The sequence below is a fragment of the Emydura macquarii genome, unplaced genomic scaffold (assembly GCF_026122565.2).
Source record: "Emydura macquarii macquarii isolate MOO-44397 ecotype Brisbane River unplaced genomic scaffold, CSIRO-AGI_Emac_v2 contig_2171, whole genome shotgun sequence".
Lineage (NCBI taxonomy): Eukaryota > Metazoa > Chordata > Testudines > Chelidae > Emydura > Emydura macquarii.
Genome location: NW_027132308.1, coordinates 353,778 through 373,383, shown reverse-complemented (window position 1 = coordinate 373,383; position 19,606 = coordinate 353,778). Strand labels below are relative to the sequence as shown.

The window sequence follows — 19,606 nt, the reverse complement described above, 5'->3', positions numbered from 1 at the left end:
TAAAAGCCTTTATGGCCTATCACCTCTTAAATAGTCTAGAGACATCAACTGCCTCCTTAGCTCTGCTAGTGCAGGGCTCTACAAATATCAGTGGGGTGGCAGCTTGCTTAGGTGAGCGTTAAAGCTGGGAAGTTGAACCTCACTACACTCTGCTATCCCAATAAGTCAGCCAGGAGAGAAGTGAGCTGGAAGAAAAAAGTAATAGGGCAGCTGCAAAGCACGCATCTAAGAGAAAGAACCGGCCAGGAACAAACCCTTCCCAGCTAGAATGACTGGAAAGTATTTTTTTAGTGTGATTTAATTGTGGTGCTGCCAGGAATAATGGGCTCAGAAAGGCCTGTTTGGTCACAGTAGAGATGTTCTGCTAAATATGTGTTGTGGGCATAGTCAGCTATATGTGCAAAAAAAGTAGATGCTCCAAGTCAAAGGCCAGGGCTGAAAATGTAGCCCAAAATTACTCAGAACTCGACTGCGAGTCTTAAATTGATCTAAAACATCTACAGGTCTTAAATTGATCTAAAACGTAAAACCATTTACAGTTTTCCTATTTGCAACTTGCTTTAAGGGTCTTTATCTGTTACATGCAATACAATACAGCAAACATGTGCCCATGCAGTCTCTTACCTGATTACATGTGTTGATGTCTATTCCACCCTTCAGATATTCCACTACTTTGTCCAGATTGCCAGCTCTGGCAGCTCGAAGAAAGCTTGCATTGCTGTCAGACTGTGAAAAGAGAGGGGAAAAAAGCAAAACTCAAATAAATGACTGCTTTAAAGAGTTCAGAGCCCTGATGTAATCAAAGGTATTCATGTTACGTGCTGCAGCTGTAACAATATAGTGCAAAGAAAAAACTGTCCATGCATTTTACCGTCATTGATTCATATACATCTTAAACAGTATATGATTGGCACAAAGGACCTACAGACGTCTCAGGCTGAGCAAAATATTGCAACAGTTGCTGCAGGTAAAAAATTAGTTAGCCTGAAGGAGAAGAGTAAAAATCCTGCTAGTTAGAATTAACAATAGTAGGTAAAGAAACAGAGTCTAGCTAAGTACAAGCAATTTGCCAGTCATAGTATCCCATTTTCTATATACGTGCGCATATCTGATAGCTCTAAGATTACAAACATTTCACCTGAGACATAAGCGACCAGTCATCTCTTCTGCTGTTGTTGTTTCCATTGTTTAGAGATAAAACTCACTAGAGTTTGGATTCCTTTATTTGAATGTGCCTGGGTGGCTATCTGTCTTTCTGACACAGACACACACTAAATACAGCAGTAAAAATATTTGAAAGAGAAAAAGGTCCCATCTGATATATATAATTAGCGGAGATGAGTATGACTAAAATAGCTTGAACACACACGTAGAGTACAATTATTAACAGAGCGCATAAGTGTGGCACTGCAGACAGACCTAGCATGTTTTCCAAGAAAACAGATAGTGCTGCAGGTATGTCTAACCATGGGCCACACACCCAAAGGGGATGAAGTACTCAGATCCAAGTATCTATATCCAAGACAATGATGCAACTATCATCATTTCTCTCCTGTACTGCTTTTGCTCATATATTCACATTTAAAGTCAAACAGGTTTACTGCCTTTATCCTAAAGGACTGTGAAATGCTTTTAGCCTTGCTCCCTTTGTCTTTAATTAGAGCACAGAATTCAGATCAGCTAACCAACACTCTCAAACACAATGATGCACATGTGTGAGCCTGCAGTTAGGTCAATTGACAATTAATACAGCTGTCAGCAGAGACAGGAGAAAGGAGTGCTATAGCACGAGGGTTAAATCAGTCTGATTACGGTCATGAATGAAGATATGGGGACCTACAGAGAGAATAATTCTTGCTATTTTATATTTCCTGCAGACCGAACAGAAAATGCACTTTGAAAGGAAATGCTAAATAAAAAAATCTACTAGTATGTTTAAGAATGGTAACTTTTTTTCCCAGCACAGGGGGGCATAAAAATGGTCTGCTACTTAAAGTTTTGCTGAAATATCTCAAACTTATATTAAAACACATTTTCCATGTACTCTCATTGCCCTGCTAGGAGCAAGACAGGGAAGCCCATTCTCCTGAAGGCCCGACAATACTCAAAGCCAACTTTTGTTCAGCTTAATAATACTAATCACATTGATCCATTTATTTCAACTACCATTGTTCTCCACTACTCCATAGGAGCTCAATTTATATCACTGGTTCCCACCTATTTTAATGTGCAACAGATGGATATAATCAGTACTTTTTACAACTGTATTTCATGCCCAGACAAAAAGATTTTCTTCTAAATTCCTTTCAGCAAACTTCACTACATTTTCCACGTCTTTTAGTGTTGAGAAAATAGACCATCTTTCTTACACACAGCAGGGTGGAGAGGAAAGGTAGCATAGGAATTTGCTTTACAGAGTCCCATTATAGCCTGAGGCTTGAGCCAATCAGGTATTGGATGAAGCATGATATAGCAGCAGTTTCTGCCACACGCTTGAAAGACATACCGTCTATATCAGAGGTTTTCTACCTGTGTCTAAGATTTCAAAAGGGGGTCTGCACCTCCATCTGAAATTTTGTAGGGCTCCACAAATGAAACAAGGTTGAAAACCAGTGGTCTATGTCAAAGGAGAGCATGAGCAATGCAGCATCTCCTTTATTACATGTGCACACACCCAGCAAAATTATACTATAATTTTTAAATAACCTTCAAAAATCAATTGTCTTGAAGTAAAAGCATTGATAAAACCCAGAAATTAAATCATTTTTGGGCCCTAGTAAAGTCAATAGGAGATTTGCCATTGATTTCAATAGGGCAAGATATGCATCCACTATGGTAATGTCAACTCCTCTAGGCCTGTAAAAAGTGTCAAACAAAAATCAATAGTCCCAAGGCTATAATCGATTGATTTCATAATTTCAAAAATGTGTAAGTGGTAAAGACATGAGCAATCACACACAATTCAGTCAATGTTTGTTTATTAAGGGCATAGAAATCCAACATTTATTTGCTTTTCTTTCAGCCATACAACTTTATTAAAAGCTAACAGACTCCCAATTATTTTTGGAAGATCAGCTTTCAGCCACAGGCAGGATGACGTTTTGTATTTGTTTCTGGCTAGGAGGGTGCGACCTTTATTGTCATATGCGAATCTCACGACCTTGATTCATACCTTTGCCATTTCAAGAACAGTCTCCTGCAATGCATTCTACTTAGTTATGCATTTTAAGAGCATTTAGATACCAAACCTGGTAAAGAACCATTCACTTGCTAGGTGATATAGCTCATGACTATATTAAGCTAGGGCTCTGTGATCTGCACTGAGAGAGCTGCCTGGGGTTCCTGGATGAGTTTAAAGGGTTGATTTTAACATATAAAGCCTTAAATGGTGTGGCACCTTCCTCTTTGGATAACTGTCTCTCTCTATGTGGTACTGCTGAAGTTAAAAGCAGTGGAGATACTCATGCTGGAGCACAGCCCTCAAATATAAAAGAGTTTAAAAGATACTGGCAGGGCATTCTCAATGAATATCACTTGGCTTTGAAATTTACTCCACACACCCTTGGTCTCAAATAACCTGGATGTGTTGACCTTCAGGTCTAATTACAGGGCTCAGTGTTTCAGGAGAGATTATGAGGAGCAGGAGGTTGTTCGAGGGGCATTTTTTTTTAATTTTTCTTTTTAGTAAAAAAGTTTGATTGCTTGCTGCTGGATTTGTTTCTGTACTAGCTGTGATCTTAAACACTTGTCAAAGCTGCCCAGATATTGGAATAAGTGCCTCGCTTTTGTCTGTTACAAATCTAAATTAAAAATTTAAAAGTGCTAATATTTAAGTTTGTATTTTTGTCAGAACTGCAAGAAAAAAAAAATATATGTATGGGTCCAAGCATAGAGAGAAGGGCTACAGATACCTGGGATTTACAAATGTCTTCACCACCAGGCAAAGCTTCAAGAGCTGAACATATTTAGCCTTGAAAAAAAATAAAAGTAGGGCAGATTTAATTGCGGTGTATAAATATTTTAAGTGTCACACCTGCACTTTAGGACAGACCTGCTCAGATTACAGAGGGATGGTGAAAGAAGAAGTGATAAGACATGTTTAGAATTTATATCAGGGAGATTTATATCAAGACCTCAGCAGAGAGAAAAGAAGCAGGTACTACTATTGACTTTGGTTTGAAGGATGAACAAATGCTTAGTGTACTCTGTGTACCAACTGAAAAGCTGGGCTGGCCAGTCAAGTAGGAGATTGACTCAGTAGACCAAAAGTTCTCTACATATTGTATAAACCACGAGAGTTCTGTAGCACTTTAAAGACTAACAAATTTAATTTCAGCAGGCATAAGCTTTCAGGGGCTTCAGCCCACTTCCTCAGATGCAGTTGGCATACTTATGAAAGTACAGTGCGAAATCATTAGTCAACGGGTAGTAAACAGATCTTAGTTTGATAGTTGAAAGGATCAACTGCAGTTTATTTTCTTTGCTTGTACACTAGCAAGCCACATAAAATCCCAATCCACCAACTGTTTGCCACTACAGTTTTTGGCTCTGTGAGTGACATGGAAAGAACCACCAACACTTTTTACTGGAAAATATGTACTTCCATTATAAACATTAGGGCTGGAATTTTCAAAGGAACCTAATAGAAGCAGCTGCTCAAAATCCACTGTAATTCAACCAGAGTTGGTGCATAAATCCCTCAGGCCCTTTGAAAATGCCAGCCTAGTTACCTTAATTCCCCCCTCTCACTCTCTTCCTTGCCATATGCACTGGACCTACATTATTTCTCCTTCTTTTCATGGCACTGCCTGTCACGTTCTCAAACATCTTCTCTCTAGACATGACTGTGCCAATGATAAAGCATGAGAGCACAGGTTGAGAATGCAAGCACACGTGACTGCTGCCTACAGTGTCAGGACACACGAATGAAAACAGTATCTGCCATGGAGCCATATCATATGTTGATTACAATCCATTTCCTACAGTCACTTTGAGCACTTACAAGTCATTGATGTGAAAGCCCATTGAGCTTAAATGAAATCCCTGACATTCTTTCCTTTTCAACTCCTCCTCCCTTTTAAACAAACCACTAGGGCAGAGTATCCGCTCAGAAGGATATTGATATGATTTCACAGCAGCTTGACAGAGTGAGAGCACATTTCTCCTGAGCAGAGCAAAGAATCGCTTTTAAGCAACTATTTGTAATAGGGGACATGATAAACAAAATACAGTAACCAGATTTTCTAAAATCCCATTAGAATCAAAATTAATTTTCTCTTTTAATAAGGGCTTTCCTTTATATCAATAAAAAAAGTCTCCAACCAAAACTCTGAAATAATGGGCCAACTTCATGGACATCAGTGGAGTTACATCATAGCTGAATTTGGTCCAGTATACCCAAAGGCAAGTTAATTACTGGAAGCAGACCTGGTTTAGTCTACCCAAGACCAATTAGTTAATTATTTGTGTTATGGTAGCACCCAAAGACCTCAAATAGAATCAGGCTTCCTGCTATCTAAACACACAGGAAAACAAACATGTTCCTTGGACAAAAGAGCTTACAATATAAAAAGGAAAAAACAGATGTGGGGAAAACAGATAGATAGATACAACATACAGACATAGGCCCCAGTCCTGTAACTGGATCCACACAAGCAGCCCCTTGTGCCATGGAGATCTGACTCGACTCGACTCGACTCCCCTCCCTCTTTGGGTTTGCCAGTCCACTCTCCCTCCTCTCCAAGAAGTGACTGTGGATTCCTTCCCTGCAGCCCTCTGCTCCCAGCTCCTGGGGATTTATAGAGGTCCCTCCTGTTCCTGCCCAGCTGAGCCTGCTTCTAATTAGTGGCCTCCTTGCAGCCTACATCTCTCCCCTATTTGCTGCTTAATTGGTTAATTAGCCTGCCTGTCCTAATTTACCCTCTCTGGACCAGTGCTGGGAATACACCCCATCACAAGTAGATACTGTAATGTTTGACTGGCCCTGGGAGAAATGTGCATTTTTCACAGCAACTATGATAGAGCCAGTATTGTTTACCTTACGTTTCTGCAGTATATTTCCCAAGTGCTGATCACAAATCACAGTGACACTACAAGAGACCTTCCAGTAAAATTGTGGTGCTATAAAACTGGGAAATTGGAATGGTTTTGTTTAATTCTCCTCTTTATTTGCAATGGAATACTAACCAATATTTTAGTTTTGTGCATAATGCTTTGATAATATAAACAGCTACACTCTTTGTACTACATTTGTATAAATCTGCTTCCTATATTTTGATGACTTCCACTTTATTATGTGATTAAAATACAAAAAATTTACTTTAATATAACATTAAGTTTAATCAACAATGATGCCAATTTTGAAGGTTTATTGACCTTGTTTCTTCTGTCATCCCACTTCCTTACCAATTTGCCAAGCCACCTACCTTTCTAGCCTCAATCAAGTCTCTACTAAAGACAAATATCTTTCATGATTTCTTGCTTTCCCCACTGTATTCCAACTTCTATTTCTATTTTCAGACTGCAAGCTCTTTGGGGCAGAAACTTTCATTTTGTGCTCTGTGTGCTTCAGGTATTGTTGTGTTCAGAAGTTAAAATATAAGCTTGAATGCATTACCTTACCTCTGGCCCCCCGTATATATGAATTACAGTGTAGTAATTTCAGGAACACATATTATTTCTCAAACAATATCCAGTGATGTTGCATGATGTTTTCTGTCCTTGCAAAAGAAAAGTTCATTCCTGCAAAATTTATAAACTGTGCAGAATTATAAAGATTTCAGTTCAGAATCTGTTTCTGTATCACAAACTGTCTACAGAGGAAGTTTTTCATGTTGAAAACTTTCTTCATAGACACTATGTATGATATCCCAATTAACATAACATGTAACTGATGATGTTAGCTCTGATGCTAACAAGTTACTACCACAATGTAAAAAAACAAGTTTTAAAATGGTCATAGTTTTACTTCTGTTATTTACTCTCACAAAACTAAGGGACATACATACTGCAACATTCAGTTGGTTTTGAGTTTAAAAAAAAATCTTAACATTTACTTTTAAGTGGGAAAAGTGTTTTTCACCCAGTGTCTAAGAATGCAAAACAGCTGATGTGATCTTGCTCAAATCTTTTTATGCCACAAAAAAAAAAAAAAAAAATAGATTTTTGGGTTGTGACTGAAGCTAAGGAATTTCAGCCAGAATGAAAACATTTTCAGGACATTATAAACATATATACATGTATTATGAAATTCCTGACATAACCTTAACTACAGTAGTGGCAACCAGTGTGACTGGTCAAATAAAAATGTACTTTTATTAATATCTACTGCAGTTCTTAAGACAATAGACATAGGAAGGCTAAAAGGAAGATGTTTTAAAGAAATAATATTTGCTAAAGAATGGCTGAAAGTGGCTTTGGATTCAACCTCTTGCTTGCATGCTATTACCACTGCCAGAATTTTTGCCTCTAGGTAACACTTGTTGAGCCACAATTTAGAGACTCCTAGTAAATTTACCTTTAAAGTGTTGACTCTCAAACATACAGATCTGATCTTATGGAAGCCACTTAATTGGATATGACCATGAAGGATAAGGAAATCTGATCCTGATGGACAGGTGAGCAACAAAATATGCTTATTAATGTGTCTCCATTATATACCAGCAGATTCAATCAATTACCAATCATAAAAATGTTCAAATGAAATTAGGTCTTGTATTATTACCATATATATACACACACCATTACTGCCCAGGAACACAGAAACTGTCATTGTGAAGAGCTTCTGGTTTTATTTGACAGTGTTTACAACCACTGACAATGTTTAGAATGGCAAGGAAGTGTTTGTAAAACAGCTGCTTTCATATTTAGTGCAATGCTGATAGCTTGTTAACTCAGTTAATGTGAAATTTAGTCCTTTAAAAAATCCCTTAATTCATTGCCTGTTCATCCCATTAAAATATTTAACATATGCCTGAAAAACACAATATACATGGTTAAGCCATCCACAATCGCAAAGCCACATGGTTTTTGTCTCTCTTTGATGTTTCCAAGAAAGTACAAGATGCAAAAAAAATATATACTTTATAACATGAAAACATTTCTCATTAATTTTTTATTATGCCAGACTTTCTACAGTATTAATTTACCATCATATCCTTGGGGCAACCACTAAATTTTTGTTCCAATTGATCTGATTATTTTCTGGTTTCAGAGAACATCTGTTCAAAACCAGACAGCATTCAATCGGGTGTAATTCTATAGAGTTGCACAGAAGCTGCACCCTTACACTGTATATTTTATATGCAGATTTTTTGCCACCAAAGTAAGTAACTAATATTTTTTAATCTCACCACACTTGGATAAAAGATGAGACTTGATATGAAGATATGCTTATGTAGAAACCTTTGCTGCAAAATATTCAGAGCTACAATTTCTCAGCCACTTGCATCTTATTTTCTATGTTCAGAACAATCGTCTATGCTGATCTCGAAGTGCTGATGCTCTCCAGAGGACATCACCATTAAACAGTGACATGGCTTTGTGAACAATGGAGTTATGAGCCAGAATGCCAAGGCATTTTTTAAGAAAAATCTCACAGTACGTTATTAAACTCTCTAACATGCCTGCTATTAGGAGAATTACATCTTTCAATCACAGTAGAATAGGCTCAGTGTTCTGACACTGGTAGGGTCTGTAAAGGACTGAGTTAAGAGAAGTAATGACATCAGCAATGGAAAGTTTTTTCCCAGGCTTTATTAAGAATATGCAGATTTCATACGCAAACTATATATAGTAGCATTTTTCATTTGCAAAGCACTTTCTTTTGAGATAACTTAAGCAACTTGCTCAATTATCATGTAAAGGGGTCAATTTCAAATAACTCAATAGTTTTATTATTGTTTCTATGCTCAAACCAACTCTGCACATTTGTCTGTACAGTCAAGGTGCTCAGGTATAGTCTTATTACTCATTCTGACATATGCTTTTCCCTTATAAAAGACACAGAATTAGTTAATTCTGAGCTAAACATTTTAAAAACTAATATAGCAAGCTGAATAAACAAACAAATAGGTACACTAATAAAAATTCTTTGAAAGCATTCACGTATAAGGAAGGGGCATAACAAAACTTTGCAATCATCGCATCTTCTCAAACCTAAGTACCAGCAAGTGGTCTTAATCATATGAATTACTGAAAAGATGACCAAAATGGAAAGACAACTTTTCTGTATGGGAGTCCATGCACAAGCCAAGGACTCTTTAACAACATGCAAGTGATGGATCTCTCTCTGGAGAATAATTTAACTATTGGTTTAATTTCAGTGGCTTTGACTTATTAATACTTACTATATTTACCCTTCTACAGAGGCTGGAGGTGACAGCTCTCAGAAAAGGTTTTTGTAGAAAGAATTCTATTCCTTTGGGTACATACAGCACATGTGAATAATTCTCACACATATTTTAGGCACTTGCAGCAATTAGACTAGTTCATCTTGGGATGTTGTGAAGTAGACTACAAAGGTGGCAAAAACTTTCAGTGGAGCTAGTTTTTCAATATGGCAACAGATGGGTCTAAATCACAATCCTGCGTCTGAACACCATGGCCATCACAGAGGTTGGCATGTGTGTCCAAACTCTGGTACCAGGCCCTTTGCTACTTATTACAAAAACATTGTTTGTTATAATAAAACCATGTAGGGAAAATAGATACAAGAAAAATATTTGCATTTGTGCTGTATACTATATTTTAGATGCAGTTTCTTGTTGGACATTTGGAGTCATTAAAATTACATTCATTTATATCTCATATTAGTTTGTGTACATTTACATAAAGATATGAATACTACAGGAAGTCCTGTTAAGGAATTACTAGGAGTCAAAACTTGTGCAGTGCCTAAGTAGATGGGAAGAATTAATATAGTTTGTCTTTATTTGGTATATGAAGTGATTAAAGCTCTCTTCTATTAGAGGAAGAAATTGCAGCCATGAAGAAATAAAATGTGTTATTATATTTAAGATTTGGTGTGTCAGTAAGAAAAACTACTACCAGGTATGACAGAGAACAGGATTAGGAAGTTGTTGCAGAAATGGGGCTAAGAAAATAAAACAAGGTCCAATTTTAACATATGTTGTTCTCTCAAACATTTTTTTGAGGATAAATTAATTAATGCAGATTTTAAAGTTTTTTCCAAATAGTTTTAATTTGTGTAAGTGACACTTTCATAGCAGATCATACTAGATCTCAGCATAGATTTATGTTTTTAAGAGATAAAGGGGTCCTGACAGTAAGTTGTATTAGACACACAGAGCTTCCTCTAACTTCCAGCATGTATATTTTTCTTTCAACAAACATAACTAATGGGGAAAGTTAAATCTTGCTAACAGTTCCTGGGGTATTACAAGGATATACAAGGTAGAGATAATGCATTCAGATCATGCATGGAAATATTTTCAGGATTCTGGAAATTCTGAATAGCTTTCTAATAAGAGTCTTTAGGGGAAATCTAGGTTTCAGTTGCTATGGTTTATGGTTTATCCCATTTGCTCACTATTAATGTTTGAGTTTCCTTTTACCCATTATTGTATCTCAAAACAATAATAATATATGGCATTATTCCATGCCTTTAATTGTTTTGCTACTTCAGGACTCCAGAACCATACGACTTCTATCTTTTTCTTAACCATCAGTAATTCCTCTTTTCAGAAGAGCTGAGATTAGCATCTTTACATATCAATAGGAAGACAAACCAATCGTGTTTCCAAAACCAGTAAGGGTGCCAGTTCAGCAAAGCTCTTACACGTGTGCTTAATTTTTAGCATGTGTTTAAGTCTTATTGACTTCAATTTAAATATGTTTATTATACAAAGTGCTCACATTCTTTGCTGAATAGAGATGGACTACAACACATGCTTAATTACTTTGCTGAATCCAGGCCAACATCATCATCAGTAGCAGCAGACAACACTGACGCAAAAACTTGTTAAGCATCAGAATCAACCCTGGGTTTAATCCAAGTTGCAAAAGTCTTCTATAAAACCTTTGTGCTACTTAGTGCTCTAGTTGTCAAAGACATTTGTAGGAGTCCTCCCACCACATTCATTAGTCTGGCATAGTGGATTCACTGCCAGCTGACTTTTCTTAAGTCAATAAAGGGCTCTTGAGAGCAAAGAAAAACTTGGATAGAGTACTTGTCACAGGGGGGCTGACTGCTGAAAGTGAAGCCAGTGCAGCTCCTCCCTGCCAGAATAGATGCTCCCACTTGGCTAATTAAGAGGGAGGGGCAGCACCTGGAGGCTAAAAAAGGTTAGTGAAGGTCCCATTGAGTCTGAGCAGACTGGTTCAGACAGGAAGGACGAGAGATGAGAGTTGCCAGAAACTGACTGTGGTTCCTGGGAGAAGGCTGAAGGCAAGAGAGCAACAAGAGGGGCTTGGTGGCTTGTCTCCCCAAGCCAGAGAACCAGGGCCAGAGGGCTGATGGCAGCAGCAGAGGGAGTTTCCTGCTGGCTCTAAACTGGAGAATAAAAACCTTCATCAGGATTGGATAATCCCAACTAATAGAAAAATCTTCAGCTGTTTTTTTAAAGACATTTAAACTATACTGAAAATAACACTGGATAATCCCTATTGGCTAATGGAGAAGTTCATTACCCTGGAATTTGAAGAAGATAATATATAGTCCTCCTTTGCACCAAGAAGGTATTCATGATGCCCTCAAATGAGACAAGACCAATTTCACTTCCTTCATAGGACATTGTTATTTAGCACACTCTCTCAAATCTTGGTATGGAACTAAGATTCCAACTGGGAACAGGGAGTAGAGAAACAAGCTTTAGGACTAACAGCTCCATGGTTTAGCAATATCTTGAGGTAGAGGTACAGCGGCTGATGATTTTTAAACAGTTAATTTGGCAACATTTACCATTGCTAGCAACCTTCTAGAAAAAGAAAAAACAAACTCCTCCCTCCCACATACACTAGAACATTAGAATAGACCTTTAACAGACTTACTAAAAATAGCTTCAAGAAAATCCCATTTTTCTTTTCCTAGTCATAACAAAAATCTAACATCTAAAGAAAGAAGTCAAGTGAAAGAGTGTTAGATAATAATCCCAGTTGTATCAGTCTCTTGCTTTTTCTGTTCTCTTACATGCCTTGTCAGAACCATAGAGGGAAATTTTTAAACGCAAAAGAATTTTTCTACCATCATGAGTGTAAAAGATCCAACAGTAGCTTTGATACTTTGTTCTCAGATAAAAGGCACATCTGTGGTTGAACCACTATACAGTCAACAGAAGGTTAACATGAAAAGAAAAAACCTTACATTTCTTATTCCTGTGAGATGGACTACAGTAGATACACAGACAAGAGTGGGTACTTTTGAAAATTCAAAACCTGCTCCCTCATTATGACTCTGGTACCAGGGTGTATCTTAAACTAAATACTTTACAGGAAAAATACCATGATTACTGGAGTGGTGAATGTGAAATTTTTAATGATGCCTGTTTTGGACAGAAGGACCAGACTTTGCATGAATGCTATGGAAACTTATGAAACCAACAGTTAAGTAATCAGCCAGCCCCTGGATAATCTCCTTTGCCTGCTTATATTCAGATCATCATCACCAACCCCACCACCCTGACTGGAAGTCTGGGATTTACATCTGGATGATATCCAGGGTTGATGAAATCCTTGTTTCTACTTTTCTTTATTAATTGCCACACTTGCTGTTTGTATGTTTTTATACTTCACTTTAATAATACCAGTAAATTTTCCTCTCTCTTTAATTCTGTTAATATAGTCCAGAAACCCCACCCACATCACCACCACCACCACCACTTTAGAGCAAAGTACCAGATTATTTGATCCTTAATTTCCAAATAATCTGTAGCTGAAAATTAAAAAAAAAGTCTTATCCAGGCACATAATGGTACCCAAATCTCAAGTGCCATATCCAGGCCTGTATAACATTTTCCTTCAGCTACATACAATATTCAGGTAAACTGGATAACCACAAACCAAAAACTGAGATCCAAATCATCAAGTCTCTCTATAACGGACCAAATGTGAAGAATCCAAAATATGAGCAGGTTCTGATTTGGACCTTTTTTTTTTTTTTAAACCCGTTTTGGGACTACTTTGAACCATGGTTTTGTATCAGCCTATTAAAGTATTATGAAGTTTGGATTTTGTTTTCACTTGAATTCGACTTAGTTGTCACAAAAGGTTTTAGTCATGTTCCACCAAGTCCAATATTCTGACCACAGGAAGGGAACACTCCTCTTTAGAACAAGGCCATTTGCCCTGAAAAGGCCAAAAAACTATCTTGTCTACTTAGTCTAAAAAAACACTCACGTGTGATCAGACCACGCTTCCATTAGAGTAGGAGCAAGATTAGGCAAGTGGGATATGAAAGGAAAGAAGGCAATTTATTGTGAGCCTGTCAAATTCTGATGTTCTCCAATTTAAGATCTATCTCCTAATAATAAAATAAAAATCAGTCCAGAGTAGTTTACTTTCTTAAAATCTTTGACAATAGACACACTTCAGGTTTTTTTTTTAAATAACCTTTAAAAATGAGCCCTGTTTGCTTCAAAAAGTTTTGAACCACATCCAGCAGTTTGACATCTCACCTGAAAAAGTTATTTTGCACAAGACAGACAATTCTGGAAAGGTGAGTGAAATAACTGTTTACAACACACTGCATGATTTCTTCAGAGAGTGGGGCCTGCAGCAGCAGAGAAAGCTGTTTTTAATTTCAATTTAGAAGGGATCAGATTATTCCAAACAATTTAGCTGCTCAAGCTGGCTGCACACCAACAGAATTAAACTTTAGATGTTGCATCTGGTGCAAGTTCTCACTGAGCCAGCATCCTCAGTCCAATGCTAATCTTTTCCTTTCGGTCACTAAGACCCACCACCTGTCTTGCTGAAAATAGGACAGTAAAACAATGTTTCAGTTAAATAATAAATAATAGCATAAAAAGACAACAAAGTACTATGCCATTTTACCCATATCTGTATTGCAGAAGAGATGATACAGTCACTGTATCCCCCGCTGCCATCCAGCACTACAAAACTTGGTTTACACTTTGTATCAAAGACCTATGTTTTCACCTTGTATGAGGAAATGACAAGAATGAATGCAATAAGACCCTACAAGCCAATGTCTTAGGGGAAGAAAGACAATTGCCCTTTGTAAACTTCTTGGTCCTTTACAAGTGGAATGAGAAACCTGCCTTAAAGTGACTCCCTCCATCCCTGCCAGTGCCACTTAGGAATCAAAAGAACCTCCTGATAAATAGTATTACAGACAGAGTCACCCTGGATGTCTGATCTCTGTTCATTGCCCTGAAGAGCCAATGAAACTAGTGCACCTCCATGCTACAGTCATTTTTGAAACCCAACTGATAAGGATCCAAACTAAATTTGCAGCATTTGGCCTGCTACCACCTTCTTAATTATCTAACCTTGTGAAGAAAAGGAAGATCAAAGTCTGCAAAAAAGGATTTATTTTGTTAAATCGCAGATTTCTAAAGGTTTCCGACAGCTTGCTTTCTTTGAAGAAGGAATCTAGCAATTCTTCTCTATAAAGGGGTTTAGACATTCCTCATTAATTTTCACCAATCACAAGTGGCATGGATCCATCTCAAAGGTGGCTGGCTAGACACTTCTAGTGAAGCCAGAACCTCTGATTGTGAAAATAGTTGTAAATTAGGAAAAGAAGTGAGTTTGCTCTTGGGTTTAATCTTTTCCATTGCATCTATTGTGCCCAAAAAAAAAAGAAAAAAAAAAAAAGATTTATACTGACAACTCCTTACATTGAGAAATATTTGTCTGAAATCTCACGAAGATAGTACAGCTGAATGAGATCGCCCAAACCCTAGAACAGTTTCTGGGACATCACAATTATTTCCTATATTTGGAAAATAAATAACTGAAGTAACTGTTTGGTATGTGTTGGCCAATGGTGATTTTTTAAAGGTAATCACTGTACACCATTTCCCATAGTGTAGAAAACAGTGTAATTATTTTCAAACTATTTTGCCTGATCCACACTGACCAGACACACCCATGTCACCTGAAACTGTTTCTAACTGTAGCAGTTTAAATAAATTAATAACAATAACACTTTTCATGATAAAAGCACAAAGCTACACAACTCTATAGCTCGTTAGGTGTTTTTGAGCATCTTCAGCCAAGGGATGTAGAAGCATAAATTCCCCTGAAAGTCTTTGGGACATATGCTACTAAATCCTATAGGTGTCTCTGGAAGCCTCTACATTAGATTTTATTTTTTATTGAGAAGATATCTAATTTTTTATTTCTTTCCAGAGGGAATCAAGAAAACACTTTTCCTCAATCCTATTTTAAAATATTTTTGCCTGCTCCACATTGATTAGGATTTCCATGGTTAGCACAACACATTTTAAAGCTGTATTTTAAAATGGTTTCCCTAGAAGGGTTTAAAACAAGTGCACGTGGAAATCCTGGGGGTTGTGAGCCTCTTTGCCTCTAGTCATCTTTTTAATAGGAAACACTCTTATGAGAGTACTCTGTGTCTGTCTAAATGCAAATAGTTACTAGGAAATGTGATAGTAGATGAAGCGCAAAAATATGAAGCATGGTTATTCTGCTTTCTAAGACCAATTACACTTCTAACTATTGTGCAAAGCAAATGATTTTCAGTGGGCAGCTCTTTATATCAGCTGTTAAATTTACTAAAAGCAACAGAATAGTTTTGAACCCTTAACTTCAGGTCATTTTGCAGCACCCCAATAGCATTTCAGTTTTCTAGAAGACCAAAATTCATACAAAAGCAACAATATAAGCATTTCCAGTAGCCTGCCTGGACTATTTTGTTTAATACTGGAATAAAGTTTATTTCTAGAAAACTGGCCCAGTTGTGCTGCCAATGAAAAGCTGTAAGTCAAATAAAATATTTTCCCTAACTGGAAAATGAAGTTGGATCAGACTTGAAATGTTCCATAGGAAAAGATAAGATTTCAGTCGAATTTTCCTGATGGGACTTGTAGTTCTGGGTCCCCCATTTCTTTATTCATTTTGGGTCAATTTGGAAATACAATACATTTTGGCATTTCCAAAGTGAAGTTTTTCTTAACTTCTACTTCTGCTAAAAGTTTTGATATTTTGACTTTTCAATCCCATATCTGGATGAAAACGAATGTCAAAATATCTGAATTTCCTATGAGCTTGTTAATTGATTCTAATCAGCAGAAGCTTTGCCATTGACTTCAGTGGGTGCAGGATCATATCCTAGACTTGGCTCTAGAAGACAGGAATAGAGAGCCATATGATTATACTTATCCTGTTTGATGTTTCCAGAACTGAACTGCTAAATAAAACCTGATTTCCTTACAAATACTTATTGAATTTAATAATCAATTCAGAATAAAACATGTGCTATTTATTAAGAACAAGTTCAACTGAAATATTTTAAAAATAATTTTGGTACGTTTTAATTTAATAACAGAAAAGTGATAAAAATGCCAACTAATATCATATAATAAAGAGTTTTGTAAGTTAATGAATATTTCTTTCACTAGAAATGACTATCAGTTGCTAAAATGTACTGCAAATTACTTTTAGAATGGATTTTTAAAAATTGTTTTCACTGTTAATAATATCGATATATTAATAAGTTTTCCCTTTTCATGACATGATGTTTACACAGAAAGCAAAAGCATTTGTGAGTAGGCTCTCCTAACCTATGTCAACCTAACTCAATGTCAGAGTAGCAGAATCAGGCCCTTAAAATCCCATTGAATTCAGTAGGTTTTAGGAATTTTGTTTAGGAATTCAATAGGATTACTTGCATAGTAAAAGGCTAGTTAGTTAGGTCAAGGATAGCAGGATCTGGCCCTGATTGTAGTTTTCTATTCACACTGAGAATGGGGAATAAGAGCAACACAGGAAAAGGACATGTCTCTTGCTGATTAAGTAACACAGAAATTCAATTTACATTGCTTTTTTCCTCTTAGATGTAGAAAAATTACTCATATGTTTTAATCTGATAGTCATATATTGCAAGAAATAAGTATACCTAAGTCTAGATCCTACAAACACTTATCTGCATAGTCCTTATGTGCCTGAGTAGTCCCATTGAGTTGAATGGGACTACTCAAATTAGTAAGGTTTTGCAGGACTGGGTCCCTACTGTTGAGCCAGAAAACCAGAAATAATGTTAGATGTCTAGAGAATAGTAAAACCAAACAATGATAATTTGTGACTGATCAATATAGGATGATTTATGGAAGTAAGGGTAGGCTAAAATACTCTATTATATCTAGGCTAAAATACTATATTATATCTATCTTATTTCATAGCATTTAAGCTCACAAAGTCTTCTGCTGCCTACATTGCTAGACTTTTTGGTACCTGAAAATATATCAAGCTACTGTTCAACACAACACTATGTTCAACACAATAATATATTCAACACAGCTCAACAGTGCCAGCTATGTTTTTCATTAGTCTCAGGGCCACAATAACAAACATAACACTAGCTTAGGTGCGTGCATACGCATGCGTGTGTGCGCGCGCGCACACACACACACACACACACACACACACACACTTACTTCTACCACACTGCTCAAAAGGGTTGAGCAAAGAGGTCCCTTTCAAATCTAACGTCTATAGTTCTATGACCTTATTTTTTTCCCCTGAATTTCATCTGTTTTCACCAGTTAAAACTTACCTGAGCCTCAGGATCTTTGCTTTCTTCATTGTTGTATCCATAGTAATCAGGAATTTTATCCAAATCCTGTATGTTCCCTTGTGCTCTTATACTCTTGTCTGTGTGACAAGACTGGCAAACTGGTGCATTGCCCATAACAGTTCTTCTATTAAACTCCTGCAAGTGGGTTTATCCTACACTATGGACTGTGCCCAGTGTTCCCAAAGGGCAGCTGACTTAGACAATGCAGAAAGATGATCACACACTTCTATGCTGTGCTCTCTTGAATACCCATTCCTCCTCCCTCTAGCTGGCCTGTATCAAAGAGAACTCGAAACCCCAGCAACTGCAGACAGCATTCAGTGACCATTTCCAATTCAGGCGCTGCCTGTCTATTTTTACACCTACCAGGCCAGCTATGCATGTAAATGGCGTTGAGGAGGGAGCTGCTTTCCAGCATATAGTCAGCCTGCCTAGCTCATAGAATTGAAGCCCTACTGTGTGAAATGCCTCTACATGCAAGGCTTATTGAATTACCAGTTGCATGCCTTTGAATGTTTTGATATTTTTCCTACTGCTCTCTGTCTGACTGTGTTTATACAAAGCACTACATTTCAGAATGTTGCTAATGTCTTGCAAGTTTCCAACAAAAGAAAACCTTAAAAAAATATGATGATTAATTCAAATGGCATCTATTTGGTATTTACAAAACAAGAGACAATCAAAATGCGTGAGTACATTTTTCATGACCATGTATATTAATCATTCTTTTGTCATTTAAAGTTCACTCAAATATTAATCATGATGAGCTCATTTTGGACTGATTTGTATGTTGGGTATGGTTTTACAGACGTTCAGTTGTAATTTAAGCAAGAATTATTGAGCCTTTTATTTAGGTGAGATCTTGTCTAAACCATCTTTTTATTTATTTATTTAAAAATCAGAATATAAACGCTTTCCCTCTGCCTTTGTATTGACCTATCATGTAGAATAAGAGCTGTATCGAGCATCCCCTTTTGGAACTAGCCCACCATTCCTTAACTTTAAGAACCTCACTGCAGAGCTTAAAATCGGCAAAATCAACAAGGAAATAAATATAGCAGGTAGCAAATGCATCTCTAAAGCCAGTAAATATTGACTTGTAGTACAGCATACTGTATCTTTGTAATAACATCATCATGAGGTATGTGCATTCAATCCTTGAGTGGAAATGTGCATATGTAGCATGAATTTGGCCTGAAATTCCTCAGAAACTGAATGATGTTCCTCAAAAGCCAGAAGCATTTACCCAACATTTTTCTCATTCAAGCTGTTGCAGTATTACGATACACAGCAGTCACCATGCTGTCCTATTGATTTGTACCCAGTTATCCTTCACACCTGCGAGAGTTATGAACAGATAGTGATATGTTTCCCCTTTAGGATTATTGACTCCTATAGGGTTCTCTTTCGTCTTCATTGTGTCAGGTTGATTTACAACTCTCTACCTTTTTCCTGATTGATAAGTGCGCACACACATTCTATTATTACAATCTAAACATGCTGACACTTTTTAATATATATCACATAGCAATCCTATAAGCAGTTTCATGATGGTTCAAACTCTACTAACTATTGCAGTGACCTCTGACACCTCAGTTACTGTGCAATGTACAGCCCAGTTATAAAATCGCAAATCTTATTCCCCACAAAACTATGGTAATTGTCATCCATGGTGTTTAAGGACTTTTAATAAATGTGCAAGGGTAATCTGTTCCTCATTGTATCAGGTTCATTCTCTTCTGTTTCTCCTAGATTTTCTCATAGCCCTGCCCTGCTGTGACTAAGATTTACAAGCTGTAGCTCTGACAATGGTACTGAGTGGTAACTCCCAGCTCCTATTACATCCATTATTACAAAAACAGCAAA

The 19,606-nt window shown here is 37.0% G+C and overlaps 1 protein-coding gene across 5 annotated transcripts in view; it reads right to left on the bottom strand.

The window, feature by feature from the left end:
* ANK2 (ankyrin 2) overlaps positions 1 to 19,606 on the bottom strand; it is a 272,410-nt gene that overhangs the window by 212,091 nt on the left and 40,713 nt on the right. For all 5 annotated transcript variants that reach the window (XM_067558657.1, XM_067558653.1, XM_067558655.1 and 2 more), the window contains exon 2: positions 625 to 726. In XM_067558657.1, the coding sequence (XP_067414758.1) occupies positions 625 to 726 (102 nt within the window). The remainder of the gene's footprint in view (positions 1 to 624; positions 727 to 19,606) is intronic.